The sequence below is a fragment of the Hylobates moloch genome, unplaced genomic scaffold (assembly GCF_009828535.3).
Source record: "Hylobates moloch isolate HMO894 unplaced genomic scaffold, HMol_V3 SCAFFOLD_9, whole genome shotgun sequence".
NCBI lineage: Eukaryota > Metazoa > Chordata > Mammalia > Primates > Hylobatidae > Hylobates > Hylobates moloch.
The window spans coordinates 79,018,821-79,041,845 of NW_026652284.1; the positions used below are offsets into that span (position 1 = coordinate 79,018,821).

The 23,025-nt window shown below is 35.3% G+C and overlaps 1 protein-coding gene across 7 annotated transcripts in view; it reads right to left on the reverse strand.

Moving 5' to 3' along the window:
- Positions 1–23,025, reverse strand: part of STK3 (serine/threonine kinase 3) — a 427,140-nt gene that overhangs the window by 330,236 nt on the left and 73,879 nt on the right. For all 7 annotated transcript variants that reach the window (XR_009214836.1, XR_009214835.1, XM_058443993.1 and 4 more), the window contains exon 4: positions 21,309–21,423. Coding sequence is in view for 5 of the 7 variants with exons in the window: in XM_058443993.1 (XP_058299976.1) it covers positions 21,309–21,423 (115 nt within the window). In the remaining 2 variants the exon portion in view is untranslated. The remainder of the gene's footprint in view (positions 1–21,308; positions 21,424–23,025) is intronic.

The following is a 23,025-nucleotide window of genomic DNA, read 5'->3' on the forward strand; positions in this document are numbered from 1 at the left end:
TATTAATATATATAATTATTTATTTAGAACATAAAGAGCTCATATAAAACCTTCAGAAAAACAAATAAAATCTCGATAAATAAACAGGCCTAAGAAATGAATATAAAATTCACAAAACTAAGAAAAAGAGCTAATTAACATACATGGGAACTATTACACTGCCCTAATTATCAAAGAAAAGCAAATTAAAAGAAAGTATCAAATATAAAATTACCCCAGGGGTTACAATATTGCTGAGAATAACAGCACATATATAATCAGAATGTAAACCAGGGTGTAAAAGTGACATAAGAATTCAGAAGTATTTTCCAAGAAGCACTAGGTAACACTGATCCACTGAAAAATAATTTATTGAGCACCTACTCTAGATTTAATTTTTTTTTAAATCTCTAACCTAACCTCATGGGGCTCCAATCTAGCAGGAAATACAGACTTAGAAACTCATAAACGACCATAAAAAGCTCTTTCAAAGTGAAACATAACCAAAAAGGAGTGCAATTTATTAGGAACAGATAGAGGAAGTGGCATTAAAATCAAGCTTTAAATAAAAAAAGTAGCTCACTATCCAGAGAAAGGAAAGATTACTAATAGAATAACTCAAATAATGAACTAAAGAAAAGAAATATAACAATTATAAAATGGCACTCAGAAACCAAGTAAGGCCCTGTTTTCTTCCTTCCACTACAATGAGAAAAATGACAAAAAGTGATAGGCCAAATTTCAACCTTGTATCAAAACGGAGACAAATCTTAGCAAATTTGGAAGATAAATGTTTACTTGGTCTCTTTTAAATATCAATGGTGCCAAATGAACTTTGGACAACAGAAATATCTGTATCAAGGTTTAAGGCACTCTACAAGTATTGTGTGTCACTAATGGAAAAGGAGGAGAGTGGAAGGAAATAAGAACGTATATTTAGTGGACACCATATAGCAGGTTCTGATCTAGATGTTTATATCATGCTCATTTCACGTCATTTGGACACATGTTAACTTTTTGTTATTAAAAAAAAGAAGTTGACAGTCATTTTCCTAGATAGATGGAGTTTTGTTTTCAAATAATCTCTAGCTGTTTTAACAAATTTCATTTACATATAAGCACAGCCAATTACCAAAAGTAGCTAGATTTTTATTTGGCAACAAAGAGAACTACTTCTTCCTATTGTGACATAAAATTTAAAGCAGTACGTTTCTCATATCTGTAAGACTTTTCATGAGGCTGGATAGGTCCATACCCAACTATTTCAAAATGGTCATATTTATACTGAGAACACCAAGAGGGAGAAAACACATGAGGGGATCTGCTTCATATAGAAGAAGGTAATGTAAGAATTCAGTTCCAAGATGGAAAAGCATTAGATCCATTCTCAAATCACAGCTAACACTTCCTTCAGTGGTATCTGTTAAGAATCCCTTAAAACAAACAAAACAAAATTTGTGGACATCATTGATTGGAACACAAAATATTTTATCAACAGAGTACTTCATTTGTGGATTTAATTAGGTTATCCTCAACACATTACAGATTTAATTTCATTTAGGTCACTATACAAATGGTGCGATGTCATTTTTAAATCCTTTGAATCACATTTTATAGTCTGTTCTGTTGTATTTTTTTAAAGAAGGGTGGTAGAGCGATAATAAACCATGAATGAAATACTCAGCAATCAGGGATGAAAATAAGAGATTTATAGCAGAGCTAATACGTTAAAAGACGGAAGTCTACATCTGGTTTCAATTGGTATGAATTCACTGGCAAATTAAAGAAGAATTTCATTGTACAAAAACAAAAAGATGGTTTTGATAGGCTTTAGTCCTCTGGTTACTTTTGTTTCTTTAGTCACATGATTAGTATAATAATATGATACATTTAATATGTCACTGTGTATATGGTTTTGATAAAAATACATCCACCGACTTGTCTCAAGGGCACATGCACAAATGGTTTTAAAATACATATACTGCCTTAATGTTTTTAGATCAGTAAAAATGAATTCAAGTGAGGTTTTAAGTTCACACAAAATTAAGAATTTTAATTTTCTAATAAGTCTTTCACAATCTTAGCTAAACTCCACCTTTTGGACATAATTACTTATGCATATAAAATGATGCATTAATTCTACATTTAATACCTATTAGATAGTAAGGATACAAAAAATTAGACATACGTCCCCCCTTTCAAATGCCATAAACAGATAAGTACAGATACTTCATTTAAGTTTTACTTTCATAGGCACTTGCATAAGGTCTTAAAAATTGATCAAAACTCACCAATATAATCCTTACAGTCTTTTAAGGCCTGGATCAAACTTTGCCTCTTTCAAGAAATCACCCTATATTCCTCAAGTCAAGATTAATCTATCCAATGTTAACAATGGTGATAATAATAACAGCTTGCATTTATTGAGTTCTTACTAGTCAGCCACTCCACAGGTTTCATTTCATTTAACACCCAAACAGAACTGTAGAAGGTAGGCACTAACAAGAATTTACTCAAAGTCTGTTACATGATCCCCGTCTTCGTGACACTCAGAATTTTGTGGGAAGGGAATAGGAACAATTAATTACAATACTAAGCGATGCCTGCAACAACAGGATTAGCAATAGGAGCACTCCACGACAGCAGTTCTTAAAGCTGATTATGCATCAGAACCAGTACTCTTAAAATCCAAACCATCTAATACAACATTTAAGGCCTTGAATGATACAATTCCTGCCAGCCTCAACCATCTACCTTACCATTCTACCACTCAGGAAAGGCTTCACAGAGATGACTTTTGAACTGACTCTAAAAGAGTGAACAAAGTTTATCAGGTGACCAAAGAGGGAAGGATACATAAGGCATGTGCAAAGGCACTGAGCATAAAAATACATGAAGTGCATGACCAGTGAATAGTTATTTGTGTTTGAACATAATGTGTATGGTAAAATAGTGCAAAATGGGAAGTCAGATTAGGGCCAAACTGTTTTATACACCTACATATGTTTAAGTGGAAAGATGACATGATCATATCTGAACTTTTAGGAAGAAAACTCTGACAGCAGGCTCTCAGAGAAAGACTAAAAGGAGGAAAACAGAAGTGGAGAATTTAATAATAAAATAATTCGTAAAAATAACAGTAGTAGTAATAGGAGTAGTAGTAACAGGTCTATAACCTTGCTTAGAATCCTAGAGAGACTTGTGTCGTGGAATTAATAGTGAACACCTTAAGCAAAATTATTCAGAAGATGAAGAAGAGTCAGAGCATGCAGAGAAGCCAAAAGGTGCCGAAAGCAAAATCCATCTTTCCTAATTTAGGTAGGTCTTAAAGACTATCTAGAGTCTTTTCCCACAACTGGAAAGTGCCTTAGCACTAAAGAATAATATATTGCTTAGTTAGCATCCTCTCAGTTCTCCCAAAAAATTGTTATAAAAAATGAACATGTCCTTTGACTCACTAATTCCATTTCATGTAATGCATCAAATGACCACAACACAAATATGCCAATACATATGTACAAAAGTTCCCTGCAGCTTTGACTGTAGCAACAAAACACTAAAAAGTTAGAAGTCATTTTCATCCAGGAGACTGAAAAAAATACATTCTGTTACACACACATAAGACCTATATGTACTGGTGTGGGAAGGTATCTAAAATATATCAGAAGTTGAAATGAAAAATGGTAAGGTATAAAAATCACATATGGTATTAATAATCCCTTGTGTAAAACAAGATATACATATATAAGTGGTGAAAGACTCCACAAGAAATTAACTGACATAACCTCAAGGAAGTAAAATTGAAGGGTGGATGTGAAGACATTAACTTCCTCTTTTGTACCCTTTTGTATTATTTGAAATTTTTACAATGTGCTCGTGTTATTTTTTTCTCTATAATTTATATAATTAAAAGGAATGGAGCAGTTAAAAGTACACTCTAGTTAAAAGTACAGATAATTATGCAATGCAATTTTAGAAGATCTCCATATAAAACTGTTAAAATTAGAAATTTGCCATCCAAGGAACTAACTTTCCATTTCCTGGAAAATTAACTTATCTATATTTCTTGATTTCCTAAGTTAAACAAAAGTAAGATAAGACACAATGATCTTTTAATATGTTTTTCTAATGCTGAAGAATATCCACTATTTCAACAAACATCATACATTCTTAAATCACTTGTGATTTAAAACTAAATACCACTTTTTAAAGTTTTTACCTTAACAGTAAAAAGTGGCAATTTACATTTGTATAGAACTTTACAGGTTACAGAGTCCTCTGACACTTACCATGTTTTTTTCCCACAAGAAAACACTGATGTAGGTAAAGCAAGTAATATGATATTAGATCAATTTTAGGATTAGGAAACTGAAGCTGAGAGGAGTTACACAATGTACCCAGGGTCACAGAGCTAATAAGTAACAACCCAAGCACTGAAACTTGGGCTTCCTGCTCCACATCCAAAGGTCTTTCCACTAAACCACATCACTCCAAATAACCACTGTTACAGCGTGCTATGGGGTCAGGCTTCTGACAGGGAAGAAGGGCTCACTGCAGATCTGGCAATGACAGGCAGTCTGCCTGCAGAGGAATGTACAATATAAAAATAAAGTGTATGAAGGTGGGCCTGACTGACGAAAGGGAAGTAGAACTGGGAGAAATGCCAAGAAGAATACCAACAAAGGTGAAAACTGGGCAACTTACCAATAAGGGAAGCCAAGGAAATACCTTTGTAAACTTAATTTACTTAGTTAAGGTAGAAGGGATAGTCTATGTAGGGGACTATATATTATAATGTGGAAAAATCATAAAGTGTTTATAATTCAATCAAAAGATTTAGAAAAGATGTAATGGAGCGTGATGTGTATGCTGTATTTAATCAGAGATTACAATGTGGCAGCACATGATTGCCATGAAAATTTTAATGGTCTAATCCCACAACGCATATCCTGTTAATGCTGTGGCTTAGAACTTTAAGAGGCAAATGTGAAGCTCACTCAGAACTCATACTCACTCCATGGGACACCCTAAATAAGGAGCAAAAAAGTATCACTTTCTACACAAAAGAACTCATTCTTCTAAGATTCTAGTACAGCACTGATCATTAGTACCCACTTGGAGTCAGAAAATTCTTGCAAGAAGGGGCCAGGGACGCCAGAAATAACACCAGGATCAAGCCATCCTGGACTAAAGGGAACCATAGGTCTTTCCACTGAGTACTTTCCAGGAAAATCCTTATAGCAAACATTTACTGCTGACCTAGCAGGAACAGGCTCCTTGAGAAACACCAACCTTACTGTCCCTTACTGTGACAGAAGGAAAAAAGAGATGGGGACCCAAAAGCTTTGACTCAATGTCACCAGATGTATCTTCCACAGTTTAAGATTCATTCTGTGAGCTAGAGTTTTTAAATTATTGTCTTTTATTCCTGGTGTGTTTTGTTTTTAAGTTTAGTAAATATATAGAAACATCTATTATTTTTTGCCAGTCTAGCACTCATTTGCTCTTCTCCTGCTAAACATATTCTGATTTCTCTTTAGGAAATCACTACTTCTCCATTCTCAGAACATGTATTTCTAGTAGTCAAGTCTACCCTAGCTCTGACTGAACATATGACCTAGGTCTACGTCAATTACTAAATCACATTGTAATGGCCACAATGATTTGCTCAGAGAAGGGCACATGACCCACGCAGAGGCACAAGACTATCACTCTTTTCTGCTGGATTTCAACTAGAAAGATATAACCCAGGGAACTGCTGGCAGACATCTTGTAACTGAGGGAAGAGCTGGTGTGAGTGAGGCCAAGAAAGAGGTATCAGAACAAAAACATGAATTCAAGTAATTCCTTTCACCCTGAATCAAGCCATGCACAAACTAACTTTGCAATGAGCAAGGGTTATGTGAACAAATAAATTCCCTCTTTGGCTTAAGCTGGCTTACGCTGGGTTTTCTGTAACTTATAACCAAAAGTTGAAACTGATTCAGTAAACTTGAAGTAAATACCGAACAGGAGAAGTTCTTGGAAAAGAGGTTTGTATAAAGCACAAACCACTGACTAACTCCAGAAATGCTAGAGGTTATTCCAGATGTATAACAGCATTAGATGTCTGATCTATTTTCTATTTTCTGGCCCCCCCCCCAACAAAAAAGGGATACAATAATTGGCGGAAAGAAAAGTAGAATAAACATACCTTTTAAAAGGAACGTGCACAGTCATTTTTTTAAAGTCTCCTGCTGCCTTCATTTTCCTACTACCACCTCCCCTAGCTAGTTTGTCATTGTATTCATTTGCATTTGGATTTCTCATTTTACGGAACTCTCAGATGTTTCAGTTTCCATTCATTTTTATGGCATAATCAACTCACACAATAGTTACCAAAACCCTTTACAGAAAAATCAATGGTTTCGAGAAACTTGGTGAATATGTAGCAATTTCTGAAATACTTAAATCTCAAAAGTAATACTTAAGCTTACATGTAAGATTTTATCTGATCATTCATCAAGCTTCATATTCCAACTTCTTAACAACCAAAATTTCTCCCTGCCCCCTCCTTCTCTCTTAGGATAAAGAACACATACATTAAATTGGGGCTTCCAGGTATCCTGGATGAGGAAAATACTCTGGGAAAAACAGCACAGCCGCTCAGTTAACTCCCTTCTACCCTCACAAATCTATTTCATTCCACCCCCCGAAAAAAAGAGACTTGAAAATATAAAATATCCAAGGTTATAAACAATAAAGTTATGGAATTTGTCCAGAAAAACACAAATCTTCTGTTCAACACAAAGTACATACATTAGGAAAAATAACTAGAATATTTTAACCATTATTCGAGAGGGCAGAGAGAGGTTGTCTTTCATGAAATCTGGATTGCACATGTCTGGCAAGGAAAAAAAAGATTAATAATCTATCACAAAGCCCCACAACTAGTGATTCAAAATGAAAGCTTTCACTACTTACACCATATGTAAATATATATATATATACAAGCTGCTTATAATCCCTTGATCTGCAGAGAAAGAGAACTGATACTCTACTGTGAAAATGGTCAGTGGGTACACATTTTAAAATCCTTTCCCACATGAAAAGATTCCTGAAAAAGAGATCAGAAGACAACAGAAAAGCACTCAATATATATGGACTTGTAAATCCAGTATGAACCAGTATCTGTTACACAAAGGGGGAACATGCAACAAAGTGATTAGGAAAGTCAAACATGAATTAATCTAATAACACAAAGGCAAATATAAACCCCAAAGAGCACTTTATTGAACAGAAATCCACACATATCAAAAAGATGTCTATTATTAACAATGATATATCAAGCTTTTAAGCGCCAAATAAATCTTAATAATAATGCGAACTTGATATGCCCTTACCAAGAAAAAAAGTTTGAAGAAGCACTTAACATCAAGGCAGAACATATACATATTTTTAAAATATAACAAACCAAATGTTTACCATAAAGGCTATTACATACAAAGTATTGATTCTAAGGGCACTTGGATAAAATATGCTAGTATATTTTGAATAGCCACTGCTTGACTTTATTTATTTGGTTATTTGGTTATTTATTTATTTATTTGTTTATTGAGGTGGAGTCTACTCTGTCACCCATGCTGGAGTGCAGTGGCAACATCTAGGCTCACTGCAACCTCTGCCTCCTGGGTTCAAGTGATTCTCACGCCTCAGTCTCCCGGCAGCTAGGATTATAGGCGAATGCCAACACGCCAGGCTAATTTTTGTATTTTTAGTAGAGATGGGGTTTCTCTATGTCGGCCAGGTTGGTCTCAAACTCCTGACCCCAAGTGATCTGCCCGCCTCAGCCTCCCAAAGTGCTGGGATTACAGGTGTAAGCCACCTTGCCCAGCCACCACTGTTTGATTCTATTAAAGAAACTAACACTGTACCTAAAAATGTGAGGTCTATGTTATGGAATGTATACTTTCTTCGTTAACAACAATAATTCAAAGTACCAAAGTACCAATGGTGAATACTAAGATTCTATCCTTGGTTCTATAGTTCTCTGCATTCTTCTACCCAAATACATCTGATAGATGATCACGTCCAAAATGCAGACACTTTTATCTATCTAAGTGAGATGACAGGATAAGGATGACAATGTCAAAAGCAAATATATATAGGGCCACTTATGTGCCAGGTGTTATTCTTTAAATACATGTTATCTTCATAACAAGTCATATCTTGTCCCATACATCAGATGAAGAAATTAAGTCACAGAGAAGTTTAAAAACTTGCCGAAGTTCAGAGAGGTAGTATGTAGCAGAGCCAGGATTCAAATCCTGGTAGTCTGGCTCCACATTTCATGTTCTCAGCTCAATTCTAGTCTTCAGCTATAATTCCAATCCTTTCTTTCCATATGACTACTTAACCTCTATATGTTTCCATTTCTCATCTGGAAAATGGGTCAATAATAGTTCTTACCTCATAGAGTTCTCCAATCCTCATGAGGATTAAATGCCATAATATAAATAATGTATTTAGAAAAGCACCTGGCACATAAAAGTAATACATATGTCTGTTGTTATTTTATCTACCAAATGTCTGTCACTGGAGTTGAGAACCATTGTTCTAAAACTATAACAATCAGTGAGAATTTACCAAGCAGAATGGTCTTAATGTGCCCTTTACACTGGTAACTAAAGAAAACTGGACTTTCACAATTATTTTCAATATAAAACAAGTCCACCACCAGCCTTCAAGAAAATATACAAATCATTAAGAGTTGTTCTCTTCAGTCTGGAATTTCTTCTCCATTATTTTGTGTTCCCTCACACCCACCCAATATTACAGAAATAGATCTCATCCTGATAAAGGTATATAGTGAAAATGTCTCTTATATACCAAACTGAATGTTTATATAACTTTTAAGACATAAAGGCCAGGTGCGGTGGCTCATATCTGTAATCCCAACACTTTGCGAGGCCGAGGTGGGCGGATCACCTGCGGTCAGGAGTTCAAGACCAGCCTGGCCACATGGTGAAACCCCATCTCTACTAAAAATACAAAAATTAGCCGGGCATAGTGATGCATGCCTGTAATCCCAGCTACTTGGGAGGCTGAGGCACGAGAACTGCTTGAACATGGGAAGTGGAGGTTGCAGTGGGCCAAGATAGTGCCACTGCACTCCAGCCTGAGCAACAGGGCAAGACTCTGTCTCAAAAAAAAAAAAAACCAAAAACAAACAAAAAAAACACCTGTGTGGTATTTTAATGTAATTCTCATCTATACAGCTGGATGCTGGGTACTGTTGAACCAGAATACTACTCCCAGAGTTTGGCTTCACGAAAGAGCTACAAAGTGTGAAGACTAAAGAACTACAACCATCCTTTAACCCAGGGACTAGCGCTGATCGACATTTAAATATGCTTCTATTAATAGTTTTCTGTTGTGACAACACTCTTGCACAGGCCCCACTATACAATTGTGCCAAGATTTCTCAAAAGTACAGAAGGAGGAGGAAAACCACTGGATAGAGCCTAGAGTACATACATATTCAACAACAGGAGATTATCAAATTACTCTTCGAAGTAGTTGTACTAATTTAAATTCCTAAGAGTATGATAGCATACAGAGTATATATAAGGCACAGGTGAGTACAATAAATTTGGAAGGATTTCCATGGAGAGGGTCATAACCAAGAGCAGACAAAGAAGTGATCTACCAAGTAAACCCCAGAAGGACTCCAAGCTTAGAACCATAGGGTAGGGAGAGCAAGAGTGAAAGGGAGTTCACTTTTTCATGGAAGCTGAAAAGAAGAAAATGGAACAAGAGTTGGCTCCTTGTTCCCAGTCTGCCCCTGCTCCCATGTACATGCAGATTACATGAATTCTGGCATTTATCCCCAGATCAAAAAAAAGGGGAAAGGGTTCCTTTCTAAAGAAATTCAGGTGGCCGGGTGCGGTGGCTCACGCCTGCAATCCTAGCACTTTGGGAGGCCGAGGTGGGTGGATCACGAGATCAGGAGATCAAAACTATCCTGGCTAACATGGTGAAACTCCGTCTCTACTAAAAAAAATACAAAAGTTAGCCAGGCGTGGTGGCAGGCACCTGTAGTCCCAGCTACTCAGGAGGCTGAAGCAGGAGAATGGCGTGAACCTGGGAGGCGGAGCTTGCAGTAAGCCGAGATGGCGCCACTGCACTCCAGCCTGGGCGAGAGTGAGACTCCATCTCAAAAAAAAAAAAAAAAAAGAAAAAGGAATAATCAAAAGAGTTCTTGTAATTAAAATATAACTGCTAAAATAAAAAGTTCAGTTAGAAAAGTCAGAAAATAAAGCAAAATAAAGCACCCCGCCTCCTCCAAAAGGCAAAAAGACAAAAAGAGACAGAAAATCTAAGGGGAAAAACAAATTCAGGAGATTCAATCTTTCAATAAAGAAAACAGAAATTTTCCAAAGCTGAAGACAGACAAGTGTTTATATATTAAAAGGAACTACTGAATGTCGAGCATAACTAATAAAATGGACTCACATCTAGGCACATTCTTGTGAAATATCAGAAATGTCAAGATAAAAAGAAAAGTCCAGAAATTTCCAGAGGGGGAAAAAACCTACAAATAAATAAGACTCTGACAGCCATCAGCAACACTAGATGTTAGAAGATAAATGGAGGAAAGTCTCAAAGCTCTGAGAGAAAATTATTTTCACTGTAAAATTCTACATAGGCTATCAACCAAGTATAAAAGCAAAATAAAGATATTTTCAGATATGCAAAGGCTCAAATAATAACTGACCCCTTATTCTTGTATCATGAAGAAGACAGTTTAGGAAGAATACAAAACAAAGGTAAAAACCACGAAAACAGGAAATATCCTTTTTTTAATGGTGGCACTAACCCAAGAGTCAAGTGAAAAGAAATTCTAAGGATACGGCTATAAAACCGATCTCAAAGCAATGAGTTCACATTAGAACAAGAAATCAGGAAGCTCTAAAGAAAATCTCAAAGAAGAATCACATACATTTCAGGAAATAAATACACTGAGTAAGAAGCTCAAAGATATTACCAAAGAGATAAAAGATGCATACATTGCTTTTTTCAAAATAACAAAAAAAGAAAAAACTCCCAGGAACAGAAAATTATATCACAACATGATCCCAACATAGAGCCATCAACCTAAAATGTGGCAATGATTTTGAGTAATTAATTAAGCGTGAGAAAAGTAAATCCATTTAGACCACATGCTGGGAACATTCTTCTCTGGGTAACCTAGGGGTACAACACTGGATATTTAGAGACAGAAATAAAATTTGAGCATATCATTGTTTCCTCTTCCAAGATGTTCTTTGCCCTCTCTTCTCTGACTCACTCATTTATTCATTCATTCTTTCAATATTTACTGAGCACCTATCCTAGGAGCTAAAGATAAAACAGTGAAGAAAAGAAAAATCCCTGCCCTTTTGAAGCTTATATTCAATAACTCCTACTCCTTCAAGAATCTGCTAATGCAGGAGTCCCCAACCCCTGGGTACTGGTCCATGGCCCGTTGGGAACTGGGCCACACAGCAGGAGGTGAGTGGTGGGTGGGCGAGCATTACTGCCTGAGCTCCACCTCCTCCTGTCAGATCAGCAACAGCATTAGATTCTCATAGGAGAACAAACCCTATTGTGAACTGCGCATGCGAGGAATCTAGGTTGTGCACTCCTTATGAGAATCTAATACCTGATGATCTGAAGTGGAACAGTTTCATCCTGAAACTATCACCCCCATCCGTAGAAAAACTGTCTTCCATGAAACCAGTCCCTGGTGCCAAAAAGGTCGAGGACCACTGTGCTAGTGGATTCTCTCTCCAACGAAACTTTTTCTAAATTGTTAGGCTATGTGTGTCTCCTTTTTTCCTCCTAAAGAACTCTAACTCTTTGCAAAACAGAATTTGGTTTTTTACATACCTATTACCTCATCTAGTGTGTGAAGAATGCAAGACAGCAACATTTATTAGTTATTTGTACCTCTAGTGAACAGCACTGGGCCCAAATCAATAGATGTGTTTTGAACCTTTCCATTCAACCAAAAGGTAAATAAAACTGCTGTATTCATCCACTCTCACACTGCTATAAAGAACTACCTGAGACTGGGTAATTTAGAAGAAAAGAGATTTGATTGACTCACAGTTCCACAGGCTGGCTGGGGAGGCATGGCTGGGGAGGCCACGGAGGCTTACAATCATGACGGAAGGGCAAAGGGGAAGCAAGCACCGAATTCTCATGGCAGAGCGGGAGAGAGGACGAAGGCGGAAGTGCTACACACTCTCATGAGAACTCACTATCACAAGAACAGCCAGGGGGAAACCTGCACCCATGATCCAATCACCTCCAATCCACCTCCATGATCCAATCACCTCCCACCAGGTCCCTCCCTGAACACTGGGGATTACAATTCAACATGAGATTTGGGTGGGAATGTAGACTAAACCATATCAACTGCCAAGTAAAATGTAAAGCACTAGGCAAATGTTACTTATTATTTAACAGATGAGGACACTGAAGTCCTTGTCAGTTAAATGATTTGCTACAGACCATAAGACTAGTCTGTAGAAGAACCAAAACTAAAACCCATATTGCTGAAAGCCTGGGTTCATGCCATTTCTACTATACTAGGTTGAATGAAAACAAGTAGTCAAATCAAAAAATGGGCCTAAATGGGAAAGAATAACCTTAGGCATTTTCTTAGAATGTTTTTAAGTATACAATAAACATCTAAAACATAGACTCTATTTCTTCCATATGTCAAGACATAGCTTTACAATTATGTAAAGATCATTTGGAAAGCCTCTAATCAAAAATCTAACCTATCTTTTAAGAGCTTCAATTTCACAGAGTTATGCATTTCTACTCTGCAGTATATGTTTGAAATGCATAAATGTTTCGAGATGTTTAATGGCATTTAATATAATATAAATTGGTTTTTAAAAAATTTCTTCACAGGAAACCTTCAAAACTTATTACTACAAATATACTAAAGTTTTCATTCTTTTAAAACTTGAAAACACTTGACTCCTCAAAAAAAAATGCTTATATTACCTTACACAAACAACAACAAAAAGCTTTTGTGTGAGTCCAGAAGGCCTATGGTTAAAATTATCAAGATACACACTTTTAAAATTAAGCAAAAAATTAAACATAGACACATATATAACTTTTGTAAAAATCAGGGAACTAATGAAACATATTCTGGTATTTCAAACATGCCAAGGTTACTAGTAAGCATACTTTTTATGGCTTGTCTTTGGTATATGACCATATTTGTTCAGCAATCCACATTATTAATACCGAATAGTAGCCATGCAAATTATAACTCATCCACAAAAATATAACACTGAATAAAGAGGTAGGGTAATTTTATATTCACAGGACAAGAAGCCAAAAAATTGGCTGTTTCAGCTCAACATTTATCAAAGGCTTGTAGGTGCCAAAAGCTATTCTAGGCACTTGGAATATTTCAATATGAATATATTAAAACTCCCGCCCTTGAGGAGTTTACTCCTCAAGGAGAAAGGCAACTGCAACTACTCTTCTCCCAAACACTAAAAGCTGACTAATTAAATGTAACTCCCAAGTATAGGATACCATGGCTGGGTTATCTACAAAGAAGTTTCATCAAACTTAAAAGATAGTTTAAAATACTGTGAAAAAATCAGTTACTGAATGTGTATGATACCAGGACTTGAGCTGTGTTTGTGAGTCTGATCACAAAAATGAGAAATTTAAGTCACATATACTATTTTATAGAGCCCCAAATACTTAAAAACCAAAAGGACTCAATGAATACTAACCTAACAGTGATTTTTACTCATAATGTAACCAGAAGAGTCAGAGAAATTTTTATCACCCACTAGAATACAGGAGTTTTACCTTTTTCCTAATTCTAGTACCACTACCATTAATTACCACAATCCGTTACCAGCTCAAGTGCCAATTCTGTGATCTGGCCCATGTTGAGTAAGAATCAGCACTCAGACAAAATCTCTACCCTTTACAACTCAGACTCAGTTACAATCACTGGAATATGTCCAATTAACCCACAACTTAATTCTATGCCTTCATCTTTTCCTATGTTTCCCAAAGAAAAAGTATAGATCAGATTTTGAAGGTCCTTCTTTAATATCTATGCTGACAATCAGATAATGTGTTTTATGACTTTTAAAATATGTGAAGTACTCATATAACTATTAGCAAACTGTCAAGCAATAAAACAGACAAAAAAAAGGCCAACAGAAACAAACAGCAAAGAATAGGCACAAAAAGAACATGAAACAGCCAATACAAATATGAAAAGATAGCCTACCTAATAGTTAAAATAAACATCATCACAGTAAAAATAGCATTTATTGTGCTTTCTTTATGTAAGAGTGAATATGCAATAAACACCCAATTAATTAATCAATGAATTACTAAATAGACAACAAACTACCTGAGAAAATAAGCAAATTTTCAAATAAGAGGTAACATTTTCAGCTGGGCCTTCTTGGACGCAAATTCACTAGGCAAAGACTGGAGGTAGGGATAACACTAGAAGAAGGGCAGAGGATGAGGCAAGGGCATACATATAATCACCAAAATATGAAGCCAGTTCTTATTCTAGAAGCCAGTTCTCATTTAACACTGAACTGGAAAGTACCTGATAAAACAGTGACAAGGTATGAAACTGTAGAGGTAGAAAGGAGGTAATACATAAACTCTGTTTATATATCAGGCTAAAAAATTTGAACTTAAATGTTTTATTTAAAAGACATGTAACTTAATTGGACTTGCTCTTTCTTGTGCCTTTTATTTTCAATTTTCAAGGAAACATTTGTTCGAAAATAGACAATAGTCAATAATTCAGAATCAAGAACGCTTTATCCCTAATAAGATTTCTTTCAAAGACAAGCACAATTCCACACACACACAAAATATGTTACTTAGGTGGTTCTCCAAGACTTAACTACTCTTAAAACAAATTAAAAATTTCGAATCTATTGTCAACTCCCTAAATCATCACATAATTTTGTTTCTTCTCTATAATAAATGAAGCTCACTATATATAAATATGTACAAATAGAATATGCAAATTATACATAGACAAGATCCAAAAAGTTTCTAATAATGTAATCTAAGCTGTCCATTACTCTGAGAAAGCTTACTATTAATATGGTTGATATATGTAGTATATACATAATCAAATGAATTATAAAGTTAAGCTCTCACATCAGAATAGGATTATGCTGTCAGAACAACATCCATCTGGGTCCACTTGAGCACCAATCCAACCTTGTTCTCAACCTGTATTTTACAGTTTTTATTAACAATTTAAAGATAAGCACAAAACAATTTCAGTGATCGTGTTTTTATATCTTTTTTTAGATTTATAAAGGTTAAAGTTGTCAATAACGTTTTACATCCACAGATCATACATGAATTCATTTAAGTGAATATAATAATAAGAAAAGTCAATTCAAGGGCTCTACCTGACATACCCAAATGACCAAGAGTAAAAAGAGACACAAGCAAATGAGTAAACCAGTATCTGAGATACTCACTCCAAGGAACAGGCCCCAAACACAAAGCATGAGTTTCAAGGACAAGATAAAACTCCTAAAAAGAGATTGAGAGAAATAACTGGGGCACTAGGCAAGAATGATACAAATGTCAAACAGGATTATTAACTGGATTACAAAAAAGGTACATGAATAGAAAACAAGCAAATGACTAATTAGTAAAATCAAGGAACAGGGTCAGAGGAGTAACAATGGCAAAAACTGCTATGGTGAACAACAAAAATATGTAAGATATAGCATTCTTAGATACTACCATTAGCCAACTAGAAAATATAACAGCAACAAAAGATCATTCACATTAGCAGTAAAAATGACAAAGCTCCTAGAAGCAAATCAAATTTAAAATGTACACAATTTTCTTTTTTTTTTTTTTTTTGAGACAAGATTTTCACTCTGTCACCTAGGCTGGACTGCAGTGGTGCAATCTCAGCTCTTTGCAACCTCTGCCCCACAGGTTCAAGCGATTCTCCTGCCTCAGCCTCCCGAGTAGCTGGGATTATAGGCACCTGCCAGCACACCCAGCTAATTTTTTTGTATTTTTAGTAGAGATGGCGTTTTGCCACGTTGGCCAGGCTGGTCTCGAACTCCTGACCTCAGGTGATCCACCTGCCTTGGCCTCCAAAAGTGCCAGGAATACAGGCATGAGCCACCGCACCCGGCCGAATGATTTTCAAGGAGATTTAAAAATGCATTTAAATACAAAAAAGAACTGAACACAAAGATATGCTATGATCATGGATTGGAAAATATTAGTTAACACAAATTATGAGTTAAATGTAATTCCAATCACAAACCCAGCAAGACTTTTTGTGGAGCTTGACAACTCATTCTAAAACTTACATGAGGCCGGACACAGTGGCTCATGCCTGTAATCCCAACACTTTAGGTGACCGGGTGGATCACCTCACGTCAGGAGTTCTAGACCAGCCTGGCCAATGTGGCAAAACCCCATCTCTACTAAAAATATAAAAATTAGCTGGGTGTGGTGGCAGGTGCTTATAATCCCAGCTACTAGGGAGGCTGAGGCACGAGAATCACTTGAACCTGGGAGGCAGAAGTTGCAGTGAGCCAAGATCGCGCCATTGCACTCCAGCCTGGGCAACGAGAACGAAACTCTGTCTCAAAAAAAAATAAATAAATAAAAAATAAATAAATAAATAAATAAATAAATAAAACTTATATGAGAGATCAAGGAAAACAAAGAAAGGGAATTGCATCCCAAACATCAAACATGCCACCATATAATTAAGAACATATTTCTATTGCAGAAGCTGCAAATAAATCTCTGCTAGAACAGAGAGACCAAATATAGAGCCAAATATATACATAACCTTAGTAAGACAGGCTTATAAGCCAGTTAAAAAGGGATAGAAAATTGTGTTAGGACAATTAGATTTCCACACAGAAAAAAAAAAAAAGTGCTGTATACCCCTATCTCCTATCATATACAGAAATAAACTCCAGCTAGATTAAAGATGTAGGTAAAAAAACAGCCTATTGCAAGACAAGAGTGACACCATTTCGAAGCAAAACCACCATAATGACAGGAGTTTGGCTCCAGCAGCAAGGTCTTTAAACAATGCCTGTAGCATAGATAACCCCTCATAAAGATGTTTATTTAACCTCTCCATGGGTCACGAGTAGCAAGAAAGTCTGAGGTGTAACCAGCTGCATATGTCTTATCAAAAGAGCTTGCTATATAAAGGATATTTTGGGGAGGGTGGATGTGGGAATACACCACCTCTTGGCCACCCAAAACATTATTTGTTAGTAAGTCTGTAATAAATTTTTTTTATAAGAAACTGGATTTGTCAGCATCTTTCTTCAGCTCTCAGCTCCCTTAGCCTTTGGGGGTAGCTTTGCATATGTTTGCTCATAGCAGAACAGAACTGCTAATAACAAAACTTGTACTATTTGAAAGAGTTCCACTTCTGGTAATGATAAACTAGATAATTCAGACCACTCTCCTGTTGAAAGAACTAAAATGTCTGGAGAAAATACATTTAAAAGTCTATGGTAAGGCTAATGAAGACACACGATCAGTGTATTTTGTCTGAAAACAAAATATTAGAAAAAAGAAAAAGGAAGAGGTGAGCCTAGCAATAACGGCTGCTTTTCCCCAGGAGGCATCTATCAATTATGGAACAGAGGCCAAGAGGCTAATAAGCAGAGCAGACCTTTTGACTGACTTACAAGATGAGAAGGTCAAAGACGGGAAATCAAAACCTACCAAGAAACTGAGAAGCCCTATAATGCCAAAGGACTATATCCTAGATGTAAAGGAGGATCAGCCCTCAAAAGTACAGTCATGTGTCACCTGACAACATGGATATATTCCGAAAAAGACATCATTAGGCAATTTCATCACTGTGTGAACATCAGAGTGTGTTTACACAAACCTAGATGGTATAGCCTATTGCTCCTAGGCTACAAACCTGTGTAGCATGTTACTGTACAGACTGCTGTAGGCAGCAGCAACACAATGGTAAGTATTCGTGTATCTAAACACATCTAAACATAGAAAAAGTACAGTAAAAATATGATACTATAATCTTATGGGACCACCATTCTACATGCAGTCCATCATGGATAGAAACATCATTATGTAGCCAATAACTGTACTAAAGCCCAGATTCAAATTATCTCTAACCCCAATTGAATTAAAGTGATCCAGGATTGCTAGTTCTAGCCACCAGATAGAAACAAAAACCTTAAGTAAAATATGTCAACATTCAGAAGTTCAAATAACTTCCGTCACGTTTTATGCAATGTCTAGCACTCTATCAAAGATCACAAGGCATAGACAAAAACAATAAAAAACAAGAGAAACAATATAAAATAGAGACTGACAGGATATCAACATTTAAAAGATTAGCAGACAGAATTAGACTATAATTAATATGTTCTAGGATATGAGCCTAAGCAGCAAAGTCAGACCCTATCTCTTCAAAAAATCAAAAAAATTAGCTGGGCATGGTGCCACATGACTGTGGTTCCAGCTACTCAGGAGGCTGAAGTGGGAAGATCACTTGAGCCCAGGAGGCCAGGGCTATACTGAGCCATGATCACACCACTGCAACTACAGCCTGAGTGACAGAGCAAGACCCTGTGTCAAAAATAAAAATAAAAAATAAAAATAAATTATGTTCTGGGATACAAAATACAAGATTCCTGGATAATATCTATAAAAGGCTAAAAGGAATCACTAACCTAGAATTCTTTACCCAGCAAATATACTGTTCAGAAGTGAAGTGAGGGTCAGGCATGGTGGCTCACATCAGTAATCCCAGCACTATGGGAAGCCAAGGCAGGAGAATTGAATGAGACCAGGAGGTGAAGACCAGCCTGGGCAATATAGCCAGACCCCATCTCTACAAAACAAAATTGTTTTAATTAGCCAGGCATGATGGCATGCTCCTGAAGTCCTAGTTACTCAGGAGGCTAAGGCTGGAGGATCGCTTGAGCCCAGGAGTTCAAGGTTGCAGTGAACTACGATCACACCACTGCATTCTAGCCTGGGCAAAAGAGCGAGAACCTGTCTCAAAAAAAGGAAAAAAGAAAACATGAAGTAAAATAGTAACATTTTCACCAAAAAAAAAAAAAAAAGACATTATCATCATACCCACCACACATAAGGAAATACTAACAGATATTCTTCAGGCAACTGGGAAATGCAGAAAGAAATAAAGAACAATAAAAAGCATAAATATATGAGTAAATATAAACATTTGCAATATAAAATAACAAGAATAACAATATAAAATAACAAGAGTTCCTCGTGCTATTTAAAATGTATACAGAATTTAGAGAAACAAAGCAGATCACAAAAAAACAACAGACCATACAAGCTCTTAAAAACAAATTGCCATATTCTTAGGAAAAGATTGTGTCATGACCATGAAAACAATTACTAGAGTGAGTTTTACACCTGTTTAATCAAAGACGACTGTTAGACTCGCCAAATTTTTGAAAGCCAGTCAGTAATAGTCATGCTTCTGAAATTCAGACAATCAAGAGTATCACTCCAATGAACAAAGGCCTACAACATCCAGAAATTTTTTAAATGGGATGTTACATATCTTTATATTATTAACCTTAACAATAATGGTACTCTTTTTGGATAATAAATAAATGAACAAAAATGTCCTTGCACTAGAAAAGAAAGACACAAATATTCTTGAGACTTAACAGGAGCTGTCATCAAGGCAACACTCAGAAACAATATACCTACAGCTCCTGATCAATCTTTTGTGCAGCTCTGGGTTCCTTTTCATATATGGAAATTAGACTCTTACCATGCCATCCCAGAACCCAGGGTACCTGTTGTGTGAGAGTAACAACTATGTTATTCCAAGTGTACGACTCCCCAACATGTTCAGTGGACTGTGTCTTATAACAAAGAATATGAATGGATAAAATCTTTCTTTGATAACTGACAAAGTTTTCCGAAGATAATGATCTGATCCATACCTATGTTTAAGAACTATAGTATGCCTTCACAGTTGTAATTATTGGCAACAAGAATTAAACTTCTTGGATCAAATACTTCATATCTACTCAAAATTGTAACATTAACACTTAAAACTAAGAAAACAGAGATGTTTAAAATTTTCCATTTCACACACTTTACTTCATATTCCTACTTGATAACTTTAAATACCAAATGCACTGAGTTTAGCCCTGAAATGATTTTAAAACAATTCTCTAACTGGGATGTAATTACTTTCCACTGAAGCATTGTTCTGCCACTCAAGAATCATCTGATTTACATAAATGCTAGTTAAGCACCATAGAAATTCTAAAATATATCATTAGAATGTCACAGATCACTTAATCTACTCTGTCAAAACAGGGATTATTTCACCTTCTGTTTCACTTCCCTTAAAAGAAATTCTATTTACTTTCTTTCTCTAACAGGGAAAAAAAAATTAGTAAAATAAACTTACAGTGTACTTCCCAAATCAAACTTTAAAATGATTCTGGTTAACCACAAATTGACTGAAGTATTTTTTCTGAATGTGTTTTACTGAAACATGGCTGACAACATATAACAATATTACTGCTACAGAATTACAAATTATTTCACTGATTACTCTTCCTATTCAAGAAAAAAAGGTAACTTTGGTCCATACAAATTGTCCAAATAAACTAGATGTATTACTAGCTTAAAGTAAACAATTTTGTAAATAGCACTTCTACTTAGAGTTAAAACATAACCGTAAAAAGCTTTTATTAAACAATACATTTCACTAAGCTAAATTTATAGAAATATATATATTTCTATCACTTTCACACATCCTGACAATATTTGGGAAAATAAATACAAAAATGTTTTATATTTTTTTAAATTCAGAAATATATAATTTCTTCAAATATTACCAGCCATAAATTATAATACAGAAAATTTAAGATAAGTAAATACCATGAATATTATAAACTTTAAATAAAATTCTAGCCATAATTTATGAAACTCACATTAATAAACAACACACACACACACTGATTCCAAATGAAGAAGAGAAGTACCATGGTAGTTTCTGTGACACACCAAAAATTATCCTAATAAATAAATTAAACAATTATGTAATTCCTAAATTTGTCACAGAAAGCTATGTGGCTGGTTCTCACACCTCCTACTAGATATCTTTACACCACTTAAAACCTTTTCTTTTTTCATGCTATTATTTTCTGTGTAACAAAATACCAACTAGTCAGATTCTAAAATATGAATCTTTAGAAATGAGATCAGCAAAACAATTTTAAAATACTTACTGTCTTGTTTCGTAATCTAATTATGTCTGAGACAGAGCCAGCACCACAGTACTCCATAACAATCCAGAGGTCTGTATTCTTAAAATAACTGCCATAGTACTTTACAACATATGGGCTAAAGGAAAATACATAAACAATTAAATTTAGTTAATTCCCAAAGAAATTTTTTTCTTAATCCCAATACAAAGTATTTTCAACATTTCATAATGTTCCAATAAGTTAAATAAGTAAATTTCTATTGCCCATCAAATTCTCAATATCTGGAGTTCACCAACTATGCATAATTAGGCTTTACTTCATGGATGAAATTTAACAGGATTACAAACCAGAAGAGGCCCAAATGTTTTGAGTGATTCTGAAGAAAATAAGACTTCATTTTGGCAAAGAACTTACTACTTAACATGAGGAACAAATGAAAATTTTTCCCTTTAACTAAAGCATTTTAAATATGACTTCTAAAGGATTTTGCATTCAGTCAAATATTAATCAACTCTAAAATAATCTATAATTCAATGAAGCCAAAAAAGTTATTTTAAATTTTCTTTCATTCTGGCTTTTGAAAATTCTAGAGAAAAAAATTATAAATTTTTCTGCTTAAATTTATAGAATTAAAATATTAGTAACTTAATTTCTAAACTGAGGTCTTACGTCTTCCAGCGCAGAATAAACTGTTTATAGCCAAGCTGTCTTCAGGAAGATTTAGAAAGGGACAAATGACCATCAGTAATAATGTATATTATGGATAAACTACATATACTGATGTATGAGAAATCTTACCTATCTCAAAGAGGCAGAATAACATATTCAAAAAATGCATAGAGATAGAAAATAAAAGACAGCAGAAACTAAATAGAACACAAGTTTAATGCTACAAGAGGTCAAATGAGGAAATAACATTGGAATCATCCAAAGAGAACTTTGTGGAAGGGAGTGGGATTTGAATGAGACTTTGAAAGAAAAGTTTAAACTCCAAAATGTAGATGGAGAAGAGGGATAAGAGAATTCTAGAAAAGAGAAAGGCCATAAATAAAGGTACACAAATAGAAAGTGAAAAACCAAGTATGGCATGTAAGAGGACAACTTGTTCAAATAAATACTTCTATCTAGTAGTAGCTACAATCAAAAACAGTAGCTATTTTGCTGGGCGCCAACGTAAGATAAATAAGACAGAAAAACAAATAAGCAAAAAAAAAAAAAAAATTAAAAGTACAATAAAAGAACAATTGTGGAGGTTAAGAGAAAACTGTCAGGGAAGACTTCTCAGTACAGCCTTTAAAATTTTAGTTATGCTCTAACATTGAGGCAGTAATAAACAGCCTACCATCCAAAAAAAATAACACCCAGGACCAGATGGACTTAGGGCCGAATTCTAGCAGATGTACCAAGAAGAGCTGGTACCATTCCTGCTGAAACTATTTCAAAAAATTGAGGAGAAGGAAATGCTCCCTAACTCATCCTATGAAGCCAGCATCATTCTGATACCAAAACCTGGCAGAGATACAACAAAAAAAGAAAACTTTAGGCCAATATACTTGATGAACATTGATGCAAAAGTCGTCAACAAAACATTAGCAAACCAAATCCAGTGGCACATAAAAAACCTAACCCACCACAGTCAAGTAGGCTTTCTCTTTGGGATGCAAGATTGGCTCAACATATACAAATCAATAAATGTGATTCATCACATAAACAGAACTAAAGACAAAAACCACATGAT